The sequence below is a fragment of the Gymnoscopelus microlampas genome (genome assembly GCF_963454915.1).
Source record: "Gymnoscopelus microlampas genome assembly, chromosome: 10".
NCBI lineage: Eukaryota > Metazoa > Chordata > Actinopteri > Myctophiformes > Myctophidae > Gymnoscopelus > Gymnoscopelus microlampas.
The window spans coordinates 56600975-56624317 of NC_139947.1; the positions used below are offsets into that span (position 1 = coordinate 56600975).

Here is a 23343-nt window from a genome sequence, read left to right on the forward strand (position 1 = left end):
TGAATGTGCAATCAATGTGAAGGATATGGACCTCGCGTTCGATGATCTACCACTGGAGAGAGCTCTCGGGATTCAATGGGATCTTGAGTCCGACCACTTCAGGTTTAACGTCAGCTTTAAGGAGCAGCCTGTAACTCGCCGTGGCATTCTGTCTACAGTGGCATCTCTTTATGACCCTCTCGGGTTTGTAGCGCCAGTGCTGCTCAAGGCCAAGATCATTCTTCAGGAGATATGTAGACGTGGCACAGGCTGGGACGAACCTCTCACAGATGAGCTTCGTCAAAAATGGGAACTGTGGAGAAGTGATCTAGCTAACTTGCAGAATGTTACCATAGCCCGCACCTACTCACCTGTTGGATTTGGAAAGGTCTCAAGGACGGAGCTGCATCATTTCTCGGACGCAAGCACGAAAGGCTATGGTCAGTGCTCATATGTGAGACTCCTAAATGAAAGAGGAGATGTTCACTGTTCTCTTGTTGTAGGAAAATCCAGAGTCTCACCAATCAAGTTAACATCTATTCCAAGATTGGAATTAACGGCTGCCGTTGTTTCTGCAAAAATGAGCAACATGCTCAAGGAGGAGTTTGGATCTAATGTCACTGAGGAGTTCTTCTGGACTGATTCCAAAGTGGTCTTAGGATACATAAAGAATGAAGTTAGACGATTCCACACCTTTGTGGCAAATCGTGTTCAGAAGATTCAGCTCAGCTCAGCATCTCAACAATGGAGGTACGTCCCAACAAGTGAGAATCCTGCTGACCATGCTTCCAGAGGCTTGACCCCAAATGAGCTTCTGTCATCTATCTGGTTTACTGGACCTAAGTTCTTATGGGACAAAGAAATGAAGCTGCCAACAGATGAAACTCCAGACTTGACGATAGGAGATCCAGAAGTCAGAAGTGTTCTGATACTCAGCACAAAAGCCACAGAACAATTTAGTCTTGTTGATCGATTGTCAAAATTCTCTTCCTGGTCACGGGCTACTAGAGCTGTCGCACGCATTCTGCGACGCATCAAAGGGAACAAATCGAACTATCTCTCCACTGTAACGGAACGAGAAGAAGCAGAACACTATATAATCAAAGACCTGCAGAAAAACGTCTACCCAGAAGAGTTGAAACTGCTAAATAAAGACAGTCCCCTACCATCTCATGACCCTTTGTACTCTCTTGACGCTTGCCTTGACAGAGAGGGTGTCCTCAGGGTGGGAAGGAGACTGTGTCACTCCTCTCTTCCCAACTTCATCAAGCACCCGGCAATCATCCCCAAAGATCACCACATTACAAATCTGTTGATTGCTCATTACCACGAAAAAATTAAACATCAAGGAAAAGGTCTTACCATCAATGAAATCAGGTCCAACGGCTACTGGATTCCAGGAATCAACCGGGCAGTAGCATCCTTCATTCATCAATGCATCACCTGCAGACGGCACCGGAGGCCACTGGAAGAGCAAAAGATGGCTGATCTTCCCCCTGAACGTGTGGAACCCTCACCTCCCTTTACTTTCTGTGGTATGGACTGCTTTGGCCCATTTTTCACAACTCAAGGAAGAAAGGAGCACAAGAGATACGGTCTTCTCTTCACTTGCTTCAGCTCCCGTGCCGTTCACGTTGAAATGCTGGACGACATGTCTACAGATGCCCTAATAAATGGCCTTCGATGTTTCATTGCCATACGTGGTGCCGTACGTCAGATCAAATGTGACCAAGGAAGCAACTTTGTCGGAGCCAAAAACGAGCTCAAAGCAGCTCTTAAGGAAGTTGATGCTGACAGGCTAGCTACATTCCTTGCCGACAAGCAATGCGACTTCAGCATGAACGCACCTTATTCTAGTCATGTTGGAGGAGTGTGGGAGAGACAGATTAGGACAGTGAGAAGCATTTTAAGGTCCACACTCAACCTCTCCTCTGCAAGGCTAAACGATGCTTCACTGCGGACTTTCTTCTATGAAGCTATGGCAATTGTCAACAGTCGTCCACTGACTGTTAACAACCTCAGTGATCCTCATAGTCTCGAGCCTCTCACCCCTAATCATCTCTTGACCATGAAGTCTGTCAATGCCTTGCCTCCCCCAGGTGAATTTGTCAGAGAAGACATATATGGAAAGAAAAGGTGGCGACATGTACAACACCTGGTAGAACAGTTCTGGAGCCGATGGCGAAAGGAATACCTTGCCAACATCTCTCTCAGACAACGTTGGCACACGCCAAGAAGAAATCTGCAAGTTGGAGATATTGTAATGATGAAAGGAGAAGATGTGCACAGGAACGAGTGGAGACTGGGTAGAGTTTCAGAAGCCACTACTGACCAAGATGGACTTGTGAGGAAAGTTAAAATCTGTCTTGGAGACAAGAATCTTGGCAAGAAAGGGGAACGTCTTCACAAGTTTTCCAAAGTTGAGCGACCAGTCCAAAAGCTAGTCCTGCTGCTAGAGACCGATTGAATGCCTGGTTGCTGCAAAGTGTATCCTTTCATTCTTTGTTTGTTTCATGCATGAGCATATGTGTGATTTATGGCCCATTTCTTGCTTAAATGTTATTTCCAGTGAGAAATCCTTCGTTTTCTGCATTACTTAAGAGTCCTGCAATTCACTCTTGATTTGGTGGGAGTGTAACTAACCATTTAAGCACTGCCTTGTATAACAAATTGTTACTAGAATTAAGCATTATTTTCCATAAGAAAAGCCCACCAGATGCACCTCCTGGCCAGGAGATGGCGCTATGGTCACCTAAACAACACAAGCCTATGGACATTAACTTTACATTGCTGTGGACATTTGCCTAAGTTTAATATTATGCACTTATTTTGGGTCCTCTAACTGCTTATTTTGGTCTTGTAATGTTTTATTATTCTTGCCTTTGCTGACACTTTACTTTGTTTGCTTGAAAGAATTCTTTTTGAGTTCGTTTTTTATTAGTGTCTTTGTAAAGCCTTTATTTTGAAAATGCCCTAAACGGGAAGGAAGTGGGAAGTAGTACTGTTTTGAGATCGCGCGTCTTTGCAGAAGGCACGTCAATGAATGAATGAAAACAATAACAAAGAACTCTTCAGCGTTCAAACCGAAACGTTTTATTTGTTTTAAGCACCTGGCTGAGGGCATAAGGTATGTTTGTTACAGGCTGCATTGTGTTGTTTACTTTTGATGTTACGTTGTATTCTTTGCATATTTTCACCAAGTTATTAGTGACTGTGAGTGTCGTTTTGCCGATCTGTTCTTGGACTGTTTGGGAGGCCTCAGTGGCGTGAATAAATAATTAAATAATTACCGTGGATTTAGTTCAGTAATCCACAACTACAATGCAGAATTCATGGAGTAAAACGCACATTTCATGTTTGCTAAAATACAGAATACAAGTACAGTACAGTAACTTTTCTTTATTGATGGTTTAAAAGGATAATACATTTTATTGTGATTAAGATTTATTCATTTTTGCTATTTCTCTTGTTTGCACTCTAAAAGAGATTGTCTTTTTGTTAAAAACAATTATGCTGAGGTTCTGCATCTCACAGGCTCGTTGTCAATTTGATGTTGTATATTATTTGCATTTGTTACAGTATATTACAGCCATATTGTAATGTATGTTTTGTTTTCTGTTGTTTTCCCACCTATGCAGTTCTTACGGTGTTATGGAATAAACTTTCAATATCATCAGTTTGAGAATTCATCCTTGATCAGCCGGGGTTTGCTTACACAGTGCAACTGTGAAAGTGACTTAATAGACAGCTAGTCTCCTATAGAGCCTCGCAATAATAACCCATCTTGTGTGACATACCCACGATCTTGGTCAAGACGTTCTTCTCCGCTACATCCTGACCTTCTCTCCTCCTCATGCTGTTGTGGAATTCCTTCATCATGGCTGTCTGGAAAACCAGGATCTTCACAGTGTGGACACAACACTGGTGCTTCTTCCTCACAAACTCCACCACAGCATCTATCATGGCATCTGCCACAGCTGTGGGACTGGCACCTCCCTGACCTGATAAAGACACACAGGTGAATGGACAGACTAACAAATATGGATGACTGATGAACAGGCAGATCTGACACACTGAACACATTTTGAACAATGAACACACAGAGAGACAATCAGGGACCTTGCTAGAAGATTGGTGAATCTAGTAGGCACGCATGTTGAAAAGCCATGGGCACGTCATTCCCCCACTGCTTTCAAGGTTGGCTGTGGCCAACTTGACTCACAAAATGACTGTCACCAACTGCTACATACTGTATGAGGCCACAAACCGCCACTAAACAAGATGTGGAGAGCGTTAATGAATGGAGCAGCAATGCTCACATATGCAACCTCATTCATGAAATCTGCACATTATGATAGAATTTAATCTTAAAGTGCTGTATAACCCCTAGGCCAGATATGGCTTTAGCTTGCATTGATTGGTCAGCTGCCTTACCAGCCCTTGGGGTTATACAGCAGTTGACCAATAAGCACAAGCTAATCACCCTCTCCTTTTATCACCCCCCTTACCAAGGTCAAATAAAGGCTGGGTATGTTATACTGTATTATATAATTGGAATTGGAATGCATAATGTGATAATGATGTCACCTCAACGTGGCATAGTGTAGAGCAGTAAACAGACCTGTTCCAAGGGCAGGGAAGGCGACGGAGGTGAATTTCTGTTCTTCACAGTACTTCAGCACATGGCAGACCACATCTTTGACCCTGGCAGGATCATTCTGCCCTATGATATGGAGAATGTGTCGACTAGGGAGAGATCCGGCTGATGTCAGTATCATGGATGATGACTGGTGACTAGGAGAACTAACTGCAGAAAGGCAGAAAGTGAATGGCAAACACAATGATAAACAGAAGCTATTTTCAGAAGAAATACTACATCATTGATAGATAAACACATCTATATACTGCATCTATATGGATTTACTGTAGATAGATAGATAGATATATTGTATAATTTTACAATGGCATTTCCAGTGGCTGAAACATGTACGTCTATAGTTTGTCCATCAAGAGCAGTGTCTTTTTAATTATTTGCCCTCATTTACTGATAATCTGCAGCCCTTCTATGGTTCACATTATAAAAATTAAAAATCATCAAATGAAAACATACCAAGCGTTGAGCATTCCAACTCCACTTGAAATCCAGCGCTGTCTAAAATGGCCTTGGAAACACCTAGATCAAAATGACACAATATTGACCTTTTGAACTGTCAGGATCTGTCTCCTTGTACCTTATTTAGTGGTATCGTCCCAGTGTTTCCTGTTCTCCTTGTAGCTGTTGCCTGTCTTGTCTCACCTACCCTTTGATAAGTGTTCTCCACCAGCGTCCTGTTGTACCCCAGCCAATCCCCCTGTATTAATTTGTCTTTGAGTTCACCCGTGTCTAGTCCTGTGTCTATCTAAGCCCTGTGTTTGAGTGTGTTCATTGCCAGTTTATTACTTTTTGTCATCTGTGAGTTTGTCTGTTCCAGATCTGTATCTACATGTCATTAGTTTAGTGTTTCCCATAATAGTTAAGTTTTCCAGTTTGCTTCCTTGTGTATCCTGTTTATTTCTTATTAAATACCCTTGAATTTAAATACCCTCGTCGTTTCAGCGTTTTCACCTACACTTCTGTCTCACACCCTGACAGAAACAAGCAACTAATATTGTGCAACACAAGCTCTCTTTCCTCTATTCCTTATTTGTTGATAATCGCCATGAATCAAGACAACAACGGTATATTGACTAGAGTAGAAGTCTGTATAGTGACCCCCCTAACTCTCACCAAAGAGTTTAATGATTAAAGGTCATAGTCACCCATTTTGAGGTTAAAGTCCTTATTGGAGGAGTTGATAATAACATCACTGTTGTCCTTAGTGATGTCTCCAGATGAGACTTCTAAGTTTAGCTGACCCATCTTCATCTGGTACACACCGAGAGAGGGGGATGACACCTGGCTGAAGGATGCTGGCGCACACGCACACACACGCACACGCACACGCACACACACACACACACACACACACACACACACACAGACAAAAGTGTTACGGGACAAGAGAAGAGAGTCAGGCTTGGTAAATAAGGGTCCAGGTTCAATTCTCCTGACCAGCTGAGAAGAAGAAACTGATTGAGTAGCAATTATTTTCCATCAACAACTGGTGTCAAAGAGACTACGATTGTTCCAGTAAAGTAAATGCATACATGCAAAGAAAACCTTACAGTGATGCAGTGAATGGAGGTCAAACGCAATGTGTAGATAGTATTAGCTGAGTGGTTTAGACCTCCACCTCTAGGCACATACCTGTCCTATGTAGGTCCAAAATGTGCTAAACCCTAACTTTCCCCATCAATAAAGAAAGAAAATAAATGTTTTCAGGGTGGAAAATCTTACCAGTGGTCTGCTGGGATTGTACAGTAGATTTAGAGGGTGATGATGGGTCAAAAGCACGTGCTCCCTGATGATTTCCCGGCTTCTGACCTTTGAACTCTCTGGTATAACTCTGACAAACAAGAACGGGACAATAATAAAAACTGACAAGTTCTGGAAAGGTGGCAATGCTAAGAGGATGGTTATTTCTACTTTTAGATAGCATACTGTAAATAAGACAGACAGACCTTAGTGTGGGTCCGTCTCATTGTATGATACAGTACGTACTGTAGAGTCTCCATAGCTCTGCATGTTTTTAGTCCAGTGTATACTTGTGCAATATGAATGCACAGTCAAATTATTAGAATCCATTTTTATCAAATCGATGATTTAAACGATGAATCGATGAATGAAACTGATCTGCGTTGAGTTGAATCAGTTTGAATGAATGGCAGTGTGTAATTTTGTTTCCTTTGTTAAATTTGGGCCAGTGAAGCCTGTTGAGACTTTAACAGTGATTAAGGGCTATACACAAACACTCGAGTTGAACTAAAGGCTAAACCCGTTAAAACCGGGAAAGCATCTGTGTCATTTTAGATTTTAGCATTGGCTATTCAAAGGATTTCAGATATACAAGCTCACAGCGCGTCACTTTGTGCCGCGCTGCGAGCTTGTACATCTGCCATTTTGAATTTAAAAATCTTGAAAGTGTGAGAACTACTGATCTAGAAGGCATTTGTAGAATTGGCTTCAGGTCTTAATGGGTTAAGTGTCAAGAAAATATTAATCTCTCAAGAACAGATTCTGCCCTGCGGTGGAATCTGTCGGAGAGGTTCGTCATAACGTGTGCGCATTGGCTACAAGTGGGCGTGCCTTCAGATCAGGAAGTAGGCCGCGCTTTACCCAATCAAATGTAGTGGGCGGGATTCACGTGTCCATCCACCCTTCCCCCCTCGAAACTAGCCGAAACTAATTTAACAATAGCGTCCTCGGAGCGGACAAAACTACGGAAAGATATTCACATTTTAAATTACTCTTTCATCATAGAAACAAGTGGGCTTATAACCAAAACCATCCATGTTCTCTGGGAGAAGTGGTGTTAGTGTTCCGTGTAGAAATATTGTTAGTGGGAATGAAAACGTAGTCGCACCAACCGGAAGTGATGCGCTGAAGGCAGACATGAAACCGGGGTTTCCCTGCGCACTGGCTTCCCATTTGCCTCCCTCCAGACCACACAGATTAAATCACAAACAGCAGAGGTCGCTGTTTTTCATTTTCTGTGGGGTCTGGCTACGCGAGACTAAGAAAATATTGACAAAGCATAAACTAGACTTAAAGATGAACTAACTGAATTGAGATGAAATGTAGGAACTCACTTCCACAGTCGCTAGGGTGTCACTAGGGTGCAGTACCACGGCCACCTCCCTCAGATACTGGGGTGTTCTCCTCTGGCTGTAGATGTGAACCTCCTCCAGCAGGGGTCTGGCCACCAGAGATTTAGGGAAACCCATGTTATCAGTGCCAATCGCTGGGAAAGACACTGACGCCATTCTGAGCTTCTCTGCCTCTTCCAGGCAATATCTGATGATGGATTTTAATTTCTGGAACAGAACGACAGCATCAACATTATTGATTGAAGTTGTAAAATGACAATATTCGCACATGCGCAGGTTTATGAAAACAAATATCAGAAACTTATCATAATATTATGAATGTTATCAGTAACATTCATATGTAATCTAATCAAAAGAGAAAAGTGGGAAAATGGGTGATGTAAGCAACTGAGGAAAGCAAGGTCAGTTCTTTTTTCTTCAAAAGTATTTCAAGTTTACTGGACTGTACAGGAAAGAGTGGGTAGAATATTGTCATTATAACAAAATATTTCCCTTGAGGTCGCAGGTTATACTGTATGTCTCTTGTGTTCCTTTTATACAGAAAAATACCATATGTTGTATTTTTTCGTGCTTGAGGCATTGCGCCAACAATTTATCATTAGGGACAAATAAAGTTTGACTTCATCTGGGATTAGGTTAAACAATGAATTGTTCCCCAGACCTTCTTTCTATAACTACACCATTCACCTCCTCTGCCTGCCCGGCCCTGTTGTCCCAGAGGGGGCAGATGATATGGAAGACCTTTTGACACTTCAGGTTAAATCCAGCTGTTACAATGATATCACCGTAACCGGCTTCTTGTTTGACCGCAGACTGGAGTCTCGGGCCGGCTGTCTCCAGAATCGCTTTGGAAACAGCTCCTGAGTCCAGGTTTAGGTTTTCAGAGATGGTGTTGACAATGACATCAGTCTGGGAACCGAGTGTGATAGAAAACATTCATTAAGTATAATTTACCTTTATATTTTGCAGCATATGACAACCACAGTTGTGGTAGGTTGTGTAGGTTGAGCACCATATTCAGCTAACAAGGAGGTTTATTAGAATGCTTGCCAAATGATAGCCAGAAGGTAAAGCGAATAATACTCCCATTTGCTGTAAATTACGCCGGTATGTTAATTACTATATAACAAGGTAAACAGATTTGAACAGGATTTGACAATCTGAGTGATTGTATGATGTGTTCTGTTCTCTTAAGAGCTCCCAATAAACTAACTTTGAATCATCACATTTTGTACCCGTTCTGTGGAATTTACTTATTTGACTACACCTCACACTTATAGAATTTCCACAACACAAGGGTTAGGGTTAGGTAGGCACAAATGTCAGTTGAGAAAAGAGTCCGGTGCACAGGATATATTCTAGGATGAAATATGCACACTGTATGTCCTTACATCCTGCTCCTGGATGTTTCCCTTTCTGAGACAAATCTTCAGCCCTTCTTGTGTGTGTGTGGTTTCAAGGTCTCTTTCATGGTCCAGTCTCCTATACCTGTGACAAATCACAAAAGAACTGAACAATGATGTCAACACATTGGAGAAGTAAACCACTTAAACACTAGGCAACCTATTCTGGGAAAGTCATAATAGGCGAACATTTGACAAAAATAGAGTAAGATTCGCCATGAATAGCAAATCTATAAGTCACAACCTATTGTGACGTGTTGTGAGCTTGTAGATTGGCTAATTTCAGAGCAAATTTGGTGTAGAGGGGATGCTGCCAGGAAACGAGACAAGTACTTACTAGTTAATCTAATACTACTACTGTATTTATTACCATGCATATTACTCATAGCAGTAGCGCAATTATAACACTAAGTATAGGACAAGCCTTTTCCCTTACCCTCTGTCTTCCCCACCAGACCGAAGGTGTCCTCTGGGGCTAGGAGCTCCTCTGGGTCCCTGTTGGCCCTCTTTCCCTCCAGATCCTCCTTGTCCTCTCCCCCTGCCCCAGTGTCCGCTGGCTGTCAGATTCCTGGACCCTGATTGTCCTCTGGCTCCCCACTGTCCTCGTCCCTGATGCGCACTGGGAGAAGAAATTGAAAAATAACAAGAAAATTGGAGATTAAATGTGCTGCAGAACTGTAGTAGCATAGCATTTACTTGGATTTTTTTTGTAACCTACGATTAAAAGAAATAAACATATGAATGAAAGAACTGTTAAACATAAAATAAATAAACATTTATTAATTTTCCCCACCATTAATATAGTATTATTTTGAGGATACATGGTTCAGCCTTTAATTTTTTTTTTGCAGCCTCTAAACTTTGTTCAAGACCAAAGCAAAGAAACAACCTGGTAGTATACATGTCTTCTACACAAGACTATCCAAATGATTGTAAATTAATTCACTTTATTTATACCTTGAATATCCAGCATGTCTGCTGCCTCCCTGTCGTGGTAGAGTCATCTTTGGCTGGAGGTCTATGAACTTCTTGTTAACAGCCTTGGCAAGAGCCCTCACAGCCTGGTCATTATTGTCCGTCAGGTGGATCTCAGTCAGCAAACCGGGAGCTTTCTCAGTATTGCAGTATTCCCGTACAGCCTGAGCAATGGTTTCAGCACAAAGCTCAAGAGGGAAGCCGAATACCCCAGAACTCACTACCGGCACGGCAATAGTAGAGCAGTTGTTCACCGCCGCCTGCCTCAGGCTCTCCTGAATGGCCAGGTTTAGCCGTGACACTGCCGTCTTCCTGTCTGAATCAGAGAACCGAGGGCCGACAGCATGAACAACATACTTGCATGGCAGGTTGCCTGAATCTGTCACAATGGCATCCCCAGGTCCCAGACGTCCATTCGTGGCAATGTAGTCATCGCAGAGTTTCTGGAGTTGTGGCCCAGCGGCCATGAGCAGCGCCAGAGCTACACCTCTGATGTGCTTCAATTCCTCGTTGGCAGCATTGACTACAGCATCCACCCTGAAGCTACAGATATCAGTCCTCGAGACCGAGACCAGGACTCCCGAGGCCGTCTTAACTTCACAGTAGATCGATCCTCCCACCCCGCCTTCTTCCTCATAGCCGTCTTCATCTTCATCATACTCCTCTTCCTTGTCCTGCTGAAGCACCACCACGCAGTCAACGATATACGTAAGGAACTTTTTCTCTTGAGACAGGAAGTACTTCTTAGCCCCAGGCTTGTCCACTGTGTGTGCATCAGTGCAGAGAGCTGCCACCAAACTTTGTAGGGAGGCCTTGGATTTCTGGACATGGAGACGCGCACCAGAAAGCTTGATTCTTGGCCGGCTGGGATCAAAATGGACTCTCACTTCATTTGTCGTAGCAAAACTGGTCCATTCTGTTTTTTTCCTCTTCAGAATGAACTGGACCACAGCATTGGACTTGACGCGGATGGTTTCTTCAACTTGTGAGTAATTTACAATAAATTTCTCCAAGCTGCCGGCGACCGGGTTGAGGAAGCCGGACACTGTTATTGTGCCTCTTCTCTCTGGGTTGAGATTTATAAGCACCGTTTTCGTCTTTGAGGTGTTGTAGGTTTCCATCAGCTGTGTATTCAACTTCATCCACTCAGGCATCCTTACTACCTTCTCATCCTGCACAAGCAGAGACTGCATTGAAAATGCATTCCTCATCTTCCGCTCCGCATCGACCAGAGCATTCTCAGAACTTCCTGTGAGAAGAACCCTGCTTTTATCTGTGCTGTAAATGGCACTGATTCCCTGAGATGTGAATAAGTCCTGCGACATTTCCATGGCATCAACTGACTTGAGGAAGTCTAGGAGACATGGGTCCACATCATCCAGGGGTTTCTTACACATTCTGAGCTTTCTCTCCAAGATCCAACACTTCACTTTAGAGACCTCTGCTTCAAGGCCCGAAATGGTCAGTGTCTTGGTGGGATCTTGATAGGACAGGTGCAACTCCTGAGAAATATCTGACACCGCCTTTAGCAGCCCCTCCTGCTGTAGGATATAGTAGTAGGCCGGGCACATGTCCATTGCCTCTGATACAGTGTCTCGCTGCCTCTCTATCTGTCGCACAGCATTGAGAATGATATCCTCTACAGGACCTTGAATCCGATCCACATCTTCTGCCCGCCCTGCCACAGTCAGCATCCCTTTTGGTGCATCCAACACCAGCACTGCGTCTTCTTTCACTACTGAACGGATATCTTTCTCCATCATCTTCCAAGCAGGGATAGTCACTGTAAAGTCAAAAGCAATGTATTGGCTCAAGAGCTTTCTGAAGGCCTCCAAAGCATTGTTTGTCCACTCATCCACCTGTCTTGCCGTCAGACCCTTTTGCTTCAATAGACTTGGCAGAGGGCTGAGCTTTGCCTCAGGGTTTTCTAAATCCACATTGCAGAAGTAAGGGCACATTTGTTGGTTGATGGCGTTTAGCTGTTTCTTCATGAGGAGGAATTTCCAGACAGGGGGGTGGACATTCTCTGTGAAAGGTTCAGGCATCTTCCATGTTGGTCTGTCTTTGCCATACAGGGCAGTGCCCAGGGACTCATAGAAGGGGTACACCTTGACAGGGACCTTGCATATAATATGGTCTTGAATATTGGAGATTGTCTCTGCAACTGGAAAGGAAGTAATTGGAAAAGTACCAGGACAATTTAGTATAGGAAAGTGACAGCAGGCGTAGTGTATTGAATATTTAATCTGTTAATGTAATAGTTTATAGTTACAAAACTATTACCAAATCATTAAACCTTTACTAAATCATTTTATGTAAATCAAATACATAATGTGCACACTTCATTGTGTACTTAACTGTTGCTTGTTATATACTTAGTATTATGGTTTGGTAACTATTTCCCCTTTTCACCTTTAGGATCATCGAAGGTGGCAACAGCTGCTTTTTCCTCAGGGATCATGCTGATGCTGACTGGCAGAGTCCAGCTCTTCTCAAAGTACAGTTCCAACATCTCTGCAAAAGGAATTTGTCAAATTCAGGGACATTTTACACCATTCACATCATTAACTACTCAACGTCTCACAACTCTTTGCTTTCACTTCACATGCTGGCTGAGTAAATCCATCCATTTATTCAGGAGTAACACAAACAAACTAACAAATAAATAAATACAACTCTTAAGAATATAGATCATTCAACCACTGCGTGCTGCCAAGATGGAGAAGTTGACCTAAGGTGGCATAATGACCAGGTAAATAAAACATGTGAAATATAGAGATGTGTACCTTTAATCACAACCGGTGTGAGGTTCTCCACTCGGACAGTCTGTACTCCTTCCAGCTGCCGTGCAGCCAGCCCATGCCTCTTGAACTTCTCATTTCCCAGACTAGCTTGCAGAAATCTGTCCACAGCTGAAGAAAACGTCACTGGGTCAGTATCATCCGACATCATACCGTCATGTTTCCTGCCGAATCTTTCACTAAATCTATTCACGCTATTACCTTTTCTTCCTCATACTATACTATACACGATTAGATATCCTGACATTTCAGAGAGAACTAATTCAACCCCAGTACTTCCATGACAAATGAGTAGCTACAAGGTGGCTTGTATCATTCATGTAAGCAACAGGTATACTGTAGACTAAGTTTGTTCCTACCAGTGGGATTGTTGAGGGTCACCACAGCTTTCTTTGTCTCCCAGATGATCTCCAAACTAAAGCTCCCCTCATCAAGCCCAGAGACGGTTTCCACCACCATGGACAGCAGGTCTCTGTTCATGTGCTCAGGGATGTTCTCCAGAACCATGGCAACACCATGTGCAGACTCTAACTCAGAGGTAAAGGGGGAAAAAAATATGATCAATAATTTCCCTTGGCTGATTCTTTGAACGCTAGCAAACCTCCACCCACTGGTTTGAAATCCAATCCTGAAACCTGATACCCTCCCAATATGAAGGACTGCCATAAAGTCTGCTCATTTTGTACTGCTCTCCTCACCTGTAGAGCCTCTGAGTCCAGATCCGTCATCAGCATCAGCTGGATTGTTCACCAAATCTAACAGATACGTATATTCAGCTCAGTTTAGTTAATTCAGATCCTGTATTTGTACCTTTTTAAAGTTAGTTACCTAGTTAAATCATCTGGCCATACCCATTATACAGAATGATGACAGGGAATCTTATTAATATTTAATAATGATTAGTTCTGTGAAAATGTTCTTAGAAATGGCACGCTTCCTGACTGGTACTTGGCAAAGCAATGAACAAGCAACTGCCTGGAGACGGTGATGACCCTTGTCCTCCTCACTATTGGTTGCTTCTTCTTGTAAACTGGAAATGTAAACTTAAAAAAACAAAAAACTATTTTGGGGTCTTAACTGCCTTAATTTATATTGATAGAACTGTATACGGTATGCACATTAACCACTCGCCCATTTGTGCCCGTACTGCAGTACTTAGTTTAAGTCCGTCTGTATCACTTAAATTCCTAAAATATTCAGATGTGAAACAAAAACAAATATTTTTTTATGATCTTACCTGCGACTTTGTCAACTTTTGGAGGGGTCTGGAGAGAAAGGGGGACATAGTCATACACAATGACATCACTGTTTATTAGTTTGTTCAAAAGACATACACATAGGCCCTACTGTATATTCTAGAATTTAAATAAAACAAATCATTCAAATAAATAATAATAATTTAAATAAAACTCAAGTGCCACGGATGTTACAAGGCGATCCGTACCACGATAAGTACCCGTATCTCCCGTATTGTTCAATAAAAAGCATTTTAATCCGATCGATCAACTATGCGACACTAATGGTTGGGAGGTGTTTGCACTGATAACAACAAAAAAATAAAAAAAGGGAAAAAATGGCTGGCGATCGCATTAAAATGCTTTTTATTGAACAATACGGGAGATACGGGTATATCGTGGTACGGATCGCCTTGTAACATCCGTGGCACTTGGGTAAGCACTTTATATTTGAAACCTGAACATTTATGTACATGTGAGAGTTGGCAATGTAAAAAAATCAAAAACCAGGAACTCAAGGCTCCATGACAGTCATATTTCAAGGCTAGTCTGGTGTAGTGCTACTGACAGACAGGGAACCTTTGTTCAGAAAGTTTAATCACATCATGTTTTACATTTTTAACCTTACATGAAATCAATTATGACCCAAAATATTTATTTATATCATGAAATTAGGAACTTAAAATGCTCATTTGTTAATTAAATGGTCTTTTTTTCTCTCAAGTTCAGTCTTCTACGCTTCTATGGCTTATTGTGCATATTACTTATTTTTGCTTCTTTCTTTTCTCTTTCTGCATTCACTGGCCCCGTATTATTGCTGCTTGCAGCTATATTTCAGTTTTAAGTTTTTAAAACCACCAGTATTCGGTCAAACACCAGGTAAAAACAAATACAGAAAAAATAAGTCACCAGAGTGAAAAGCAGTATGAGACGAAAAAGAGGGAGATAAAGTTTCAACCACAATGGCGAGACCGCTAGAATTGGCTTGCATAAGATAAGTTAAAAGCGAGCACGATAACTATTATGTGCGTCGATCATCATGTTAAATGTAAACAGTGCATCAAACACGCACTGTGCAGTCCAGCTGTGTCAAACCTACATGGAGGGAGAGAGAGATCTCCAACTCCTTGGTTCTGAAACAGGATAATATGGATAATTATCCGACTGATTATTAATTGTAAGGAGGTGAGCCTTCCGACAGTAATGCCAGCTAGCCTAAAAGCTAGCGTTAGCTTTTCAAAATCCATCGTCTCATTTACATTAATAGGCTAACACAACTTTCTGAGGGTGAGTGAGACCAGACTGCGGTGCATTCCATAAGTCATTCTGATGTATTTGATTGCCTGTGGATGTTGCTAGAAATCGCCGATCTAAAAGCTCACAACATACTGTGAGCTTGTAGGTCGACTTTTCACCGCTGTACCGCAGCAAATCATTAGCGTTGCCATGTCGGATTATTATAAGCGACTTTGGGCTTCTTTTTTGTTTAGTGCTTGTAAATATTGGGCTTTTTTGGGCCTGTTTCTAAAGTGTAGTTGCGTATTTGGCCTTGCTTCCACATGTTTTAATTCTCATTTAAACCAACAGTGGTTCTCAAATATTTTCATGTCATGGACCCCTTAGCTCTGGTCCATACTAGTGTTAGAAGGAGTTCTCCAACTCCTTATAACGCTATGGACCAGAGCTAATGGACCTCAAAGATGCATCGGCTAGTTTCAAATAGGCGATGCATATAGGTTTAAAGTGCTCATGTGTCCCCAGGGGGCTCCCCACATGCTTTTTTGGGGGGTCCCCAGATGACAGTAAAGTGACAGTTTAAGGACTTTTAAAACCCTTTAAAAAAAAGAAGGAAAAGAAAAAAGACCATTACTGCATCACAAGTAATAAACAACCTATACTATTTAAAACAAATAGCTGATCTACAAGCTTGTAGATCAGCTATTTTCACAATATTTATCTGTGGAACAGAGTAAAAAATATATATAATTCCAAGAGCCTGTCGGGGTGGGGGGTCCCCAGTTCAATTATGATCATTTTGGGGGGTCACGGCCTGAAAAGGTTGAGAACCACTGGTCTTAATCAGCCTGTGTTGTAGAAATGATTAGCTGTAGTAGGAATGTAGCTTATACAGTATATGATGTAGTATTTATGCCAGCATAAGCCCTAATGCAGGGCTTGTCTTTGAACGGTATTCCGCCATGCTGCCGAATGGTCCCCCCCTAGATTGACACAAAAAAAGTGCTACATCAACAGAAAGCTTTTCCCCTCACTGATGCTGCAGGGTATCTGTGTTGGAGCGATTATTTTTGATTTCTTGTCCACCTTTGGAGTTACATCATGGCACGTTAACTACACAACCCTAGCTTTTTACCAATTCAAATAAAAGTGAAATTAAACACAATGGCATCAATTCCTTAATGCTGAGCAGTTCATAAGCTAAGCTCAGTAGCTAACACACCTGTAGAGAACTCACCTTGGTGTGGATGGAGCTAATGTTTCCCTGTACCAGCAAACACAAATGATTGTTACACAGAACTGCTTGTTTAGAAGTAATAACACTTTATAGTGAAATAAACAACTGATAATGTAATATTACTCTACATGGAGGCTGAGTTATCAGTGTTTTTACCAGGCTGGTGAAACACACTGGCCACGTGGTGCAGCCCAAATAATGAGCGTACGGCGTAATCACCGCAATTTTCGGCATTTATCAATATATCCTGACGTGGGCTTTATCCTACGGTACGCTGAGATCTCACGTCTGGTCGAGACCAGTTGTTGACGTTGGCTGCACCCGTTTATTCCATCCTAGAGCTGCGGAGCACCATTGTCTGACTGGTCGCTGTGAAAATATATTATTTTATAAAGTAATTTAAACAAACTGCTTTAACAGTCATTCAGATAAGATTGTAGATCTGTCTGTATTGCAAATAGCAGATATATAAGCTCACAAGCCAGCGTTGCATCGCAACGCGTTGTGAGCTTGTAGATCTGCTATTTTCAAAAATATACGAGCGCTTTTGCGCCGGCGGCCACCTTTTCATGGACAGTGAGGTCCACAAACTTACAGTGGCTTGTCCTATGTTATGGAGTTATGTCATAGAGAGTTATGTAGGCTACACAACCTGGCTGGGTTAAGGATATAAACCCGACGCTCCAATATTAACGTGGCGGCACGGAATCACTGCATTCCGCCCGAGTCTCATGTACCGCTACGCTACGGACACGGACATGAAAGACTAAGTCGGGCGGGCGCTTGCTTGCGTGTGTGTGTGTGTGTGAGAGAGAGAGAGAGAGCAAGAGAGCGAGAGAGAGAGGCGTGCGCGGCGAGGCCAGCGGGGGGGGGGGGGGGGGGGGGGGCGACTGTTTCTTATTGGCTTTTAATGTCTTTGGTCGTATTCTGGTTCGTCTTCATGTCGTAAAATCGGTGCGTTTTGAGAATATTTTAAGGGCGTGTTATTTAAATGACGCTCGTTTCAGCCGTGACATTTATCAACGCTGGGACCAGGTGTAAGCTCGGATCAGCTGTGTAGGATGCGTTGATAAATGTGACTTCGACGTTGGTGTACGGCCGAATATATGGAAAAATATACGCCGGTTTATACGCTGCGTTGATAAATGAGGGCCACTGTGTGACCAGACTATGTGTCTGTGAGAGAGGGGGGGAAGGGGTGACAATCAGAGTACTTAAATAGCCCCGCCCCTCCCTGCTTCCTAGCTCAGTGGTTCTCAATCTGTGGGTCAGGACCCCCAGGGGGGTCCCCACTTGATTTTTTATTTTTTTTGGAGGGGGGTGGGGGTCCCCAGATGTCAGTGAAGTGACAATTTAAGGACTTTTAAGACCTTTTTAATAGAGAAAAGAAAAGCACCATCACTGCATAAAAAATAATCAACAAACTATAAAAACTGGTCAAATATTAATTGGCCAAATTGTCAAATAATATAAGAAAGAGGCAAACGTTTTCAAAACGCTCACAACGCCTCAATCTATATTTATAGATTTATAGAGTAAAACCTTTATAAACCTTTATTTTCACTGATCACTATGTTGTAGTTTTAGTTTTGTGCCACTAGAGGGCAGCCTGTACCTATCAACCAGACAGGTGTGTTGCTTTACATTAGAATGTGATGTGATATGAAATGACTAACTTGATTTTTTACTTGTTGGTGTTGTTATATTAACATGCTCGTTGCAGAGGAATACATTAAAAAAGAAACTGAACCGTACATACCATGTATGGACAAAATGGTGACAAAGGCTCATGTAGGCCATACCTTTCAGGTCTGGCAATAATCCTCTAATAATATAATAATAATTGTGGGATCGCTTTAGCGATCACACTATTGTTATCTTCACTATTTATTATTGTCTCCGCCAGGAGACATTGTTTTCACTTTCCGTGAAACAAGCTAACATTGGTCAAGCCTCACTTGACACGTGACAATACGGTGAAATAGTGTGATCTGATTGGCTAGTGACGTTGTTGTGAACTAATGCATGATCAACAACATGTAAACACTTTATGTGAACTTTATATGAAGGCCTTATAAAGGCCTCTCTCTATCTCTCCATCTCTCTCTCTGTCTCCCCTGTTGCCTCACAGGCACCACGCTCAAACTCATGATAGGAGTCAGGTTACAGAGTGCTGCTCCGGCTAAAAGGGGAACATTCTTCAAGCTGTAGTTAGACAGAGTGAGAAGAGACAGTGTGGCGTTAGGGTTTCTGTATTGCAAAACCGGTCTAAAGGGCTCGTGATATTGTTGTCCGTCTTCCAATCTGTTAGTTGATCTAATGACTGACCTTTTAGGTTGGTATAAAGTCTCTAACTTTAACCATTGAGCCTTAAGCTTCCTTGGGCTGGTCATGATCAGCCCTTACTCTACTCTGCAAACCAGGCTGTGCTGTGAATCCTTTTTCTGTCTGCAAATAAACTGAAGCTAAGATATAGTCGGTGTCCGCCTTTCTCTCTTTGCAGGCATTCCACAATCTCATAACAACGTATAGCGGCCTATAAATACATGTGTCACTTTGAAAGAGGGGAGTCTGTGCCTCTTTCAAAGTGAGGTAAGACAGGAATAATCACGAAATGGTTGAGAAATGGCGGATACTGTAACAATTGGATAGGACACTTACACAGACAGGACAGATAGGACACTTATACAGACAGGACGGATAGGACACTTATACAGACAGGACGGATAGGACACTTACATAGACAGGACGGATAGGACACTTACATAGACAGGACGGATAGGACACTTATACAGACAGGACGGATAGGACACTTATACAGACAGGACGGATAGGACACTTATACAGACAGGACGGATAGGACACTTATACAGACAGGACGGATAGGACACTTATACAGACGGATAGGACACTTGTGTCATGTTACTATGACACAGTAACATGTTCTATTTTTTGTAAGAATTAGAACATAAGAATTAGAACATTCCCAACATTCCCAACACAAGTCCGCTGGCGGAGACTTGTGCTCCGAGGAGCACTTTTTCTAGTTATTATTATTCCCCCCGTTTTTGGGGTAATTTCAATGGAGAAATGCCATTTAGTGACGTCATAGTGCATAATGCCATTCTAGTGACGTCATAATACTGATGTCATTGTATTATGACCCTACTATAACTATCTAACACTATCAATACTCAATACCAGCAACATTCTTAGCGATCACATCCAAGGAAGTATCATTATTTTGGATGAAATATCACATCTAAAATAAAACCGGGCCAATAAGTGAACCCATATGAAACTGTGCAGATGTTTTGAACATGTCACGTTGGGGTGACACATTTGCACGCGAGCGCTTCGCAGCAGACCCCGTTTCTACAGCGTTTTAAACACACAGTGACGTACCAGCTTCTCTGTGGTGAGGCTGGGTCTCCAGCGGCCTGAGGGCGGGGGTGAGGGTGGTAGAGGGGTGTATGGAAGGGAAAACACAGAGGGAAGAATAGAGCGGAGAAAGAAAGGAATGATACAGAATGCTGGGACAAAAGATGGGAGAGAGAGAAAAGAATCAAATCTGCATCATAAAGTGAGAGTTTCCGTGCAAGAACTCTTCCAATGTGCTTCCAGGGTGAGAAGAGAGAATGTTAGTTTTCATCCAACAGGGTGTCAAACATCAGCAGCATGCTGTGTACATGCTAGTGAGACATTAAGCATTATCAACCACACAATCAACCCTAGCGTCCCTATTCTGGGCATATTCTCCTAATTGGTGAACATTTAGAGAAAAACAAAAATCAGAGACTCTGAAGACAAGCGCAACATTAGAAATCATGATAAAGTCTCCTAGCTAGGAACAGGCCCGGCGTCACGGGGGGCGACACCCCCTCAACCCCCCTCAACCGGACGATTATATTAGCAATATCAGTTGGTCAGTTTGGTTTGTCTACACATTATACACACACAAAATCACTAGTTAATTTACCTTATTGGCAACGGCAGGCGTTTCACTGCGACAGCTGTGGTGAAGTCTGCCCACAGGCACAAAACAATCCCCGACCTGCTTCACTGTGACGTTGCACTTGAAAGCACGTTCGGTGCAACGCCACGTGGTGTATTCCGTTGGCGTCGTCACCGTTTTGTGCTTTGTGTAGGTAAACCCACGGTTATCCAGTAAGCGCTCCTTTCCTCTCTTTGTGCCTCCCCGGACGATGGTGTACGACTCTTCGCCCCTGGGCTAAAAAGTAAATCAGTAAGTAAATCAGTGTTGCAAGTGTCTTATTCCAAATAGTCCTTATGAGTATGAGATAGATTTCAAAACATTTCAATAGTTTATTGCGCTTATTTCTGACGAGTCTAGGCTACAAAACCCAGTCCCCTCCCCAGTAGGTGGGCTACTGAATGAAGTGGAGGAGAGCAGAGGAAATAGGGAATAGTTTTGCTTTCCTAGTTGTCTGTTTATCAGCTACTGTACGTTTGATGACAGCTGTATATATATTTTTATATAAAAACGAAATTGAAACTAAAGCTCCTGTTTCTGCAAATCCTCTCTGTGCATTTGCAAGCTTGATGACGCACTAAGGTGTGTCCCCCGGTCTCACAAGATCAAGCAATTGATTCTTTACTTCTGCTGTCAATTCTGGATATTAAAACTTGTGTCAGCTTACTGTATGTTTATATCACCAGGCAGTCAATCAATACCATTTGAAATGTGAATTCACGCGCGACCCGACGCACTGCAAGTCCCTTTAGTTACAGGGGAGGGCGGCCTGGACGGGTGATTTATCCCACAGCACCACGATTTATTATTTGTCCGAATATAAAAAAGTTGACCTGGATGGGTGTGTTTCGCCACATCATTGCTGCAAACTGAGGTAGGCTCCTCTGCTTCAACTTCACTTCATCTCCTAACCTGTGATCTAAGCTTAGTCCTGAAAGAATATCCTCTATGGAAGTGATTTACAATTCTTTGTTGTCTAAAGGTTTGGTCAGTGAGAGAGTGAGCTTGGTGCATGGCAGCAGAAACAGAGTCATGCCGTCTCATCTCGTTTTTTTCATTGACCCGACACAGCACGTGTTACAGCCCAATGTATAGTCCGTCGTACGACAGGGTCGCGTGCCGAAAATAGCAGATCTACAGGCTCACAATGCGTCATGTCCGCGACGCGTTGTGAGCTTGTAGATCTGCTATTTTTGACACGCGACCCGCTGTACGGCAAAGTATAATTCGAGCTTAAAGGACTGGGGAGCTGTTCTCACATTATTGCTTTTCTAGCACAAATATATCGTCAATCGGCGATTTTTGGGCCGGCGATGGCCGATGGGAATATTTTGGCATATCGCCCAACCTTAGTGTCCAGTTTCATCCCCTTGGCAGCCTGTGGTGATTCTCTCTGGCAGGCAGCATCCAGGATGTTGTCAGCCATGTCTAGAGGTGAGGTGGAGTGGGTCTCGCCTGCAGAGAGAACACACAACATTACTGTTACAGTTAGTACATGTGGTTACACAGTGAAATCCTCAGTGTTCGTTTAACTCTGAGAGTTGGAACCTTATGGTATGAACATGATTCACCCGTTTTCATCTCTTTATTGCCTGTTTATCACAGTGATTTAATTCAACTCAGGCTGAGCATTAGTGAAATGAGGTTGTAATAATGTGGTAAGATGTGAACGAATGCAGTATTGGAGTTACTCTCTCACCACATTTAAATTAACATGCAAACAAATAGGTTCTTGACCAAAAGGGTCCTCTTTATATTCTAACGACACTGTTATCGTCTGATATACTGACATTTTATTTAATCAGGTGAGGTTTGTTGAGCATATCAAGTACTTGTTAGTAATATCCTGGCTTCTACATAGTGTTCAGTTAACAGACATTTTGTACCTGGGAGCTTCACAGTACAGCCAGTCTTCTACGGCCACTAGAGCAGGTTGAGTGGCTTTAAAGGGATAGCTCAGCTCACCCAAAGAGACACTTTGTTTCTATCGATTAGTCACCCCATGGAGACTTAAATTCATGGCTATTTTTTTTGTTTTTGTCGCATTCCTAAGCCAATAATTTGAGGACCAGCGGACCGGTAGGCAGCGGGTCATCAAATTATTGGCTTAGGAATGTGACAAAAACAAAAAAAATATCCATGCATTCAACTCAAGTCTCCATAAGAATAGATAGGAAAAAAGAAATGACATTTTGGTGGTGAACTATCTCATTAAATAACATGTCAGCCACACATCCTAGAGACTCTTCTCCCTCCTGGCTTCTAAGATGTGGAATAAATGCTACTTATACTAACTATGCAGAGATATGCTGGTTATTTGTTCACATCATGTTATTCAGAGATTAGTTTTTGTGCTGTTTAGACAGATCCTAGGAGGATTGACGTTTACCTGCCATCCTAGTTTCTTTGAAGCACTACCTTGTTTTCTTTGCTCTATTTATGTGACCATTTAGCCGGCTATTTGTTTGACTATAGGGTTCATGTCATTTACTCTGATCTTACACTCTGGGAAGTCACTCTGGATCAGAGGGTCTGCTAAATGCCTAAATTGTATTTGTAATGCACAAGGTGACCACAAGAGGCAGCAGAGAGCCTCTCATCACTGCTTGACCATAATAATGGTTATAATAACCAGTGTGTTCTGTGTTGCTAAAGAGACTTTACTCCACACACCTACAGTGTGAGACATGATGAAATACCCCAGCATACATACCAGTATTAAAAGGTAGGGTAAGTG

General features: G+C 42.5%; 1 protein-coding gene across 1 annotated transcript in view; it reads right to left on the reverse strand.

Moving 5' to 3' along the window:
- LOC311054319 (protein mono-ADP-ribosyltransferase PARP14-like) overlaps positions 1 to 23002 on the reverse strand; it is a gene marked incomplete at its 5' end in the record, with an annotated part of 35737 nt that extends 12735 nt beyond the window's left edge. Inside the window, 17 exons of the mRNA XM_084070192.1 lie at positions 3777 to 3980; positions 4601 to 4786; positions 5090 to 5152; positions 5779 to 5928; positions 9581 to 9747; positions 10086 to 12267; positions 12516 to 12617; positions 12890 to 13015; positions 13264 to 13431; positions 13603 to 13659; positions 14142 to 14169; positions 16613 to 16639; positions 18742 to 18817; positions 20018 to 20052; positions 20592 to 20843; positions 21955 to 22061; positions 22996 to 23002. Of these exons, the coding sequence (XP_083926318.1) occupies positions 3777 to 3980; positions 4601 to 4786; positions 5090 to 5152; positions 5779 to 5928; positions 9581 to 9747; positions 10086 to 12267; positions 12516 to 12617; positions 12890 to 13015; positions 13264 to 13431; positions 13603 to 13659; positions 14142 to 14169; positions 16613 to 16639; positions 18742 to 18817; positions 20018 to 20052; positions 20592 to 20843; positions 21955 to 22061; positions 22996 to 23002 (3937 nt within the window). The remainder of the gene's footprint in view (positions 1 to 3776; positions 3981 to 4600; positions 4787 to 5089; positions 5153 to 5778; positions 5929 to 9580; positions 9748 to 10085; positions 12268 to 12515; positions 12618 to 12889; positions 13016 to 13263; positions 13432 to 13602; positions 13660 to 14141; positions 14170 to 16612; positions 16640 to 18741; positions 18818 to 20017; positions 20053 to 20591; positions 20844 to 21954; positions 22062 to 22995) is intronic.
- Between the last annotated feature and the right edge of the window lie 341 nt (positions 23003 to 23343).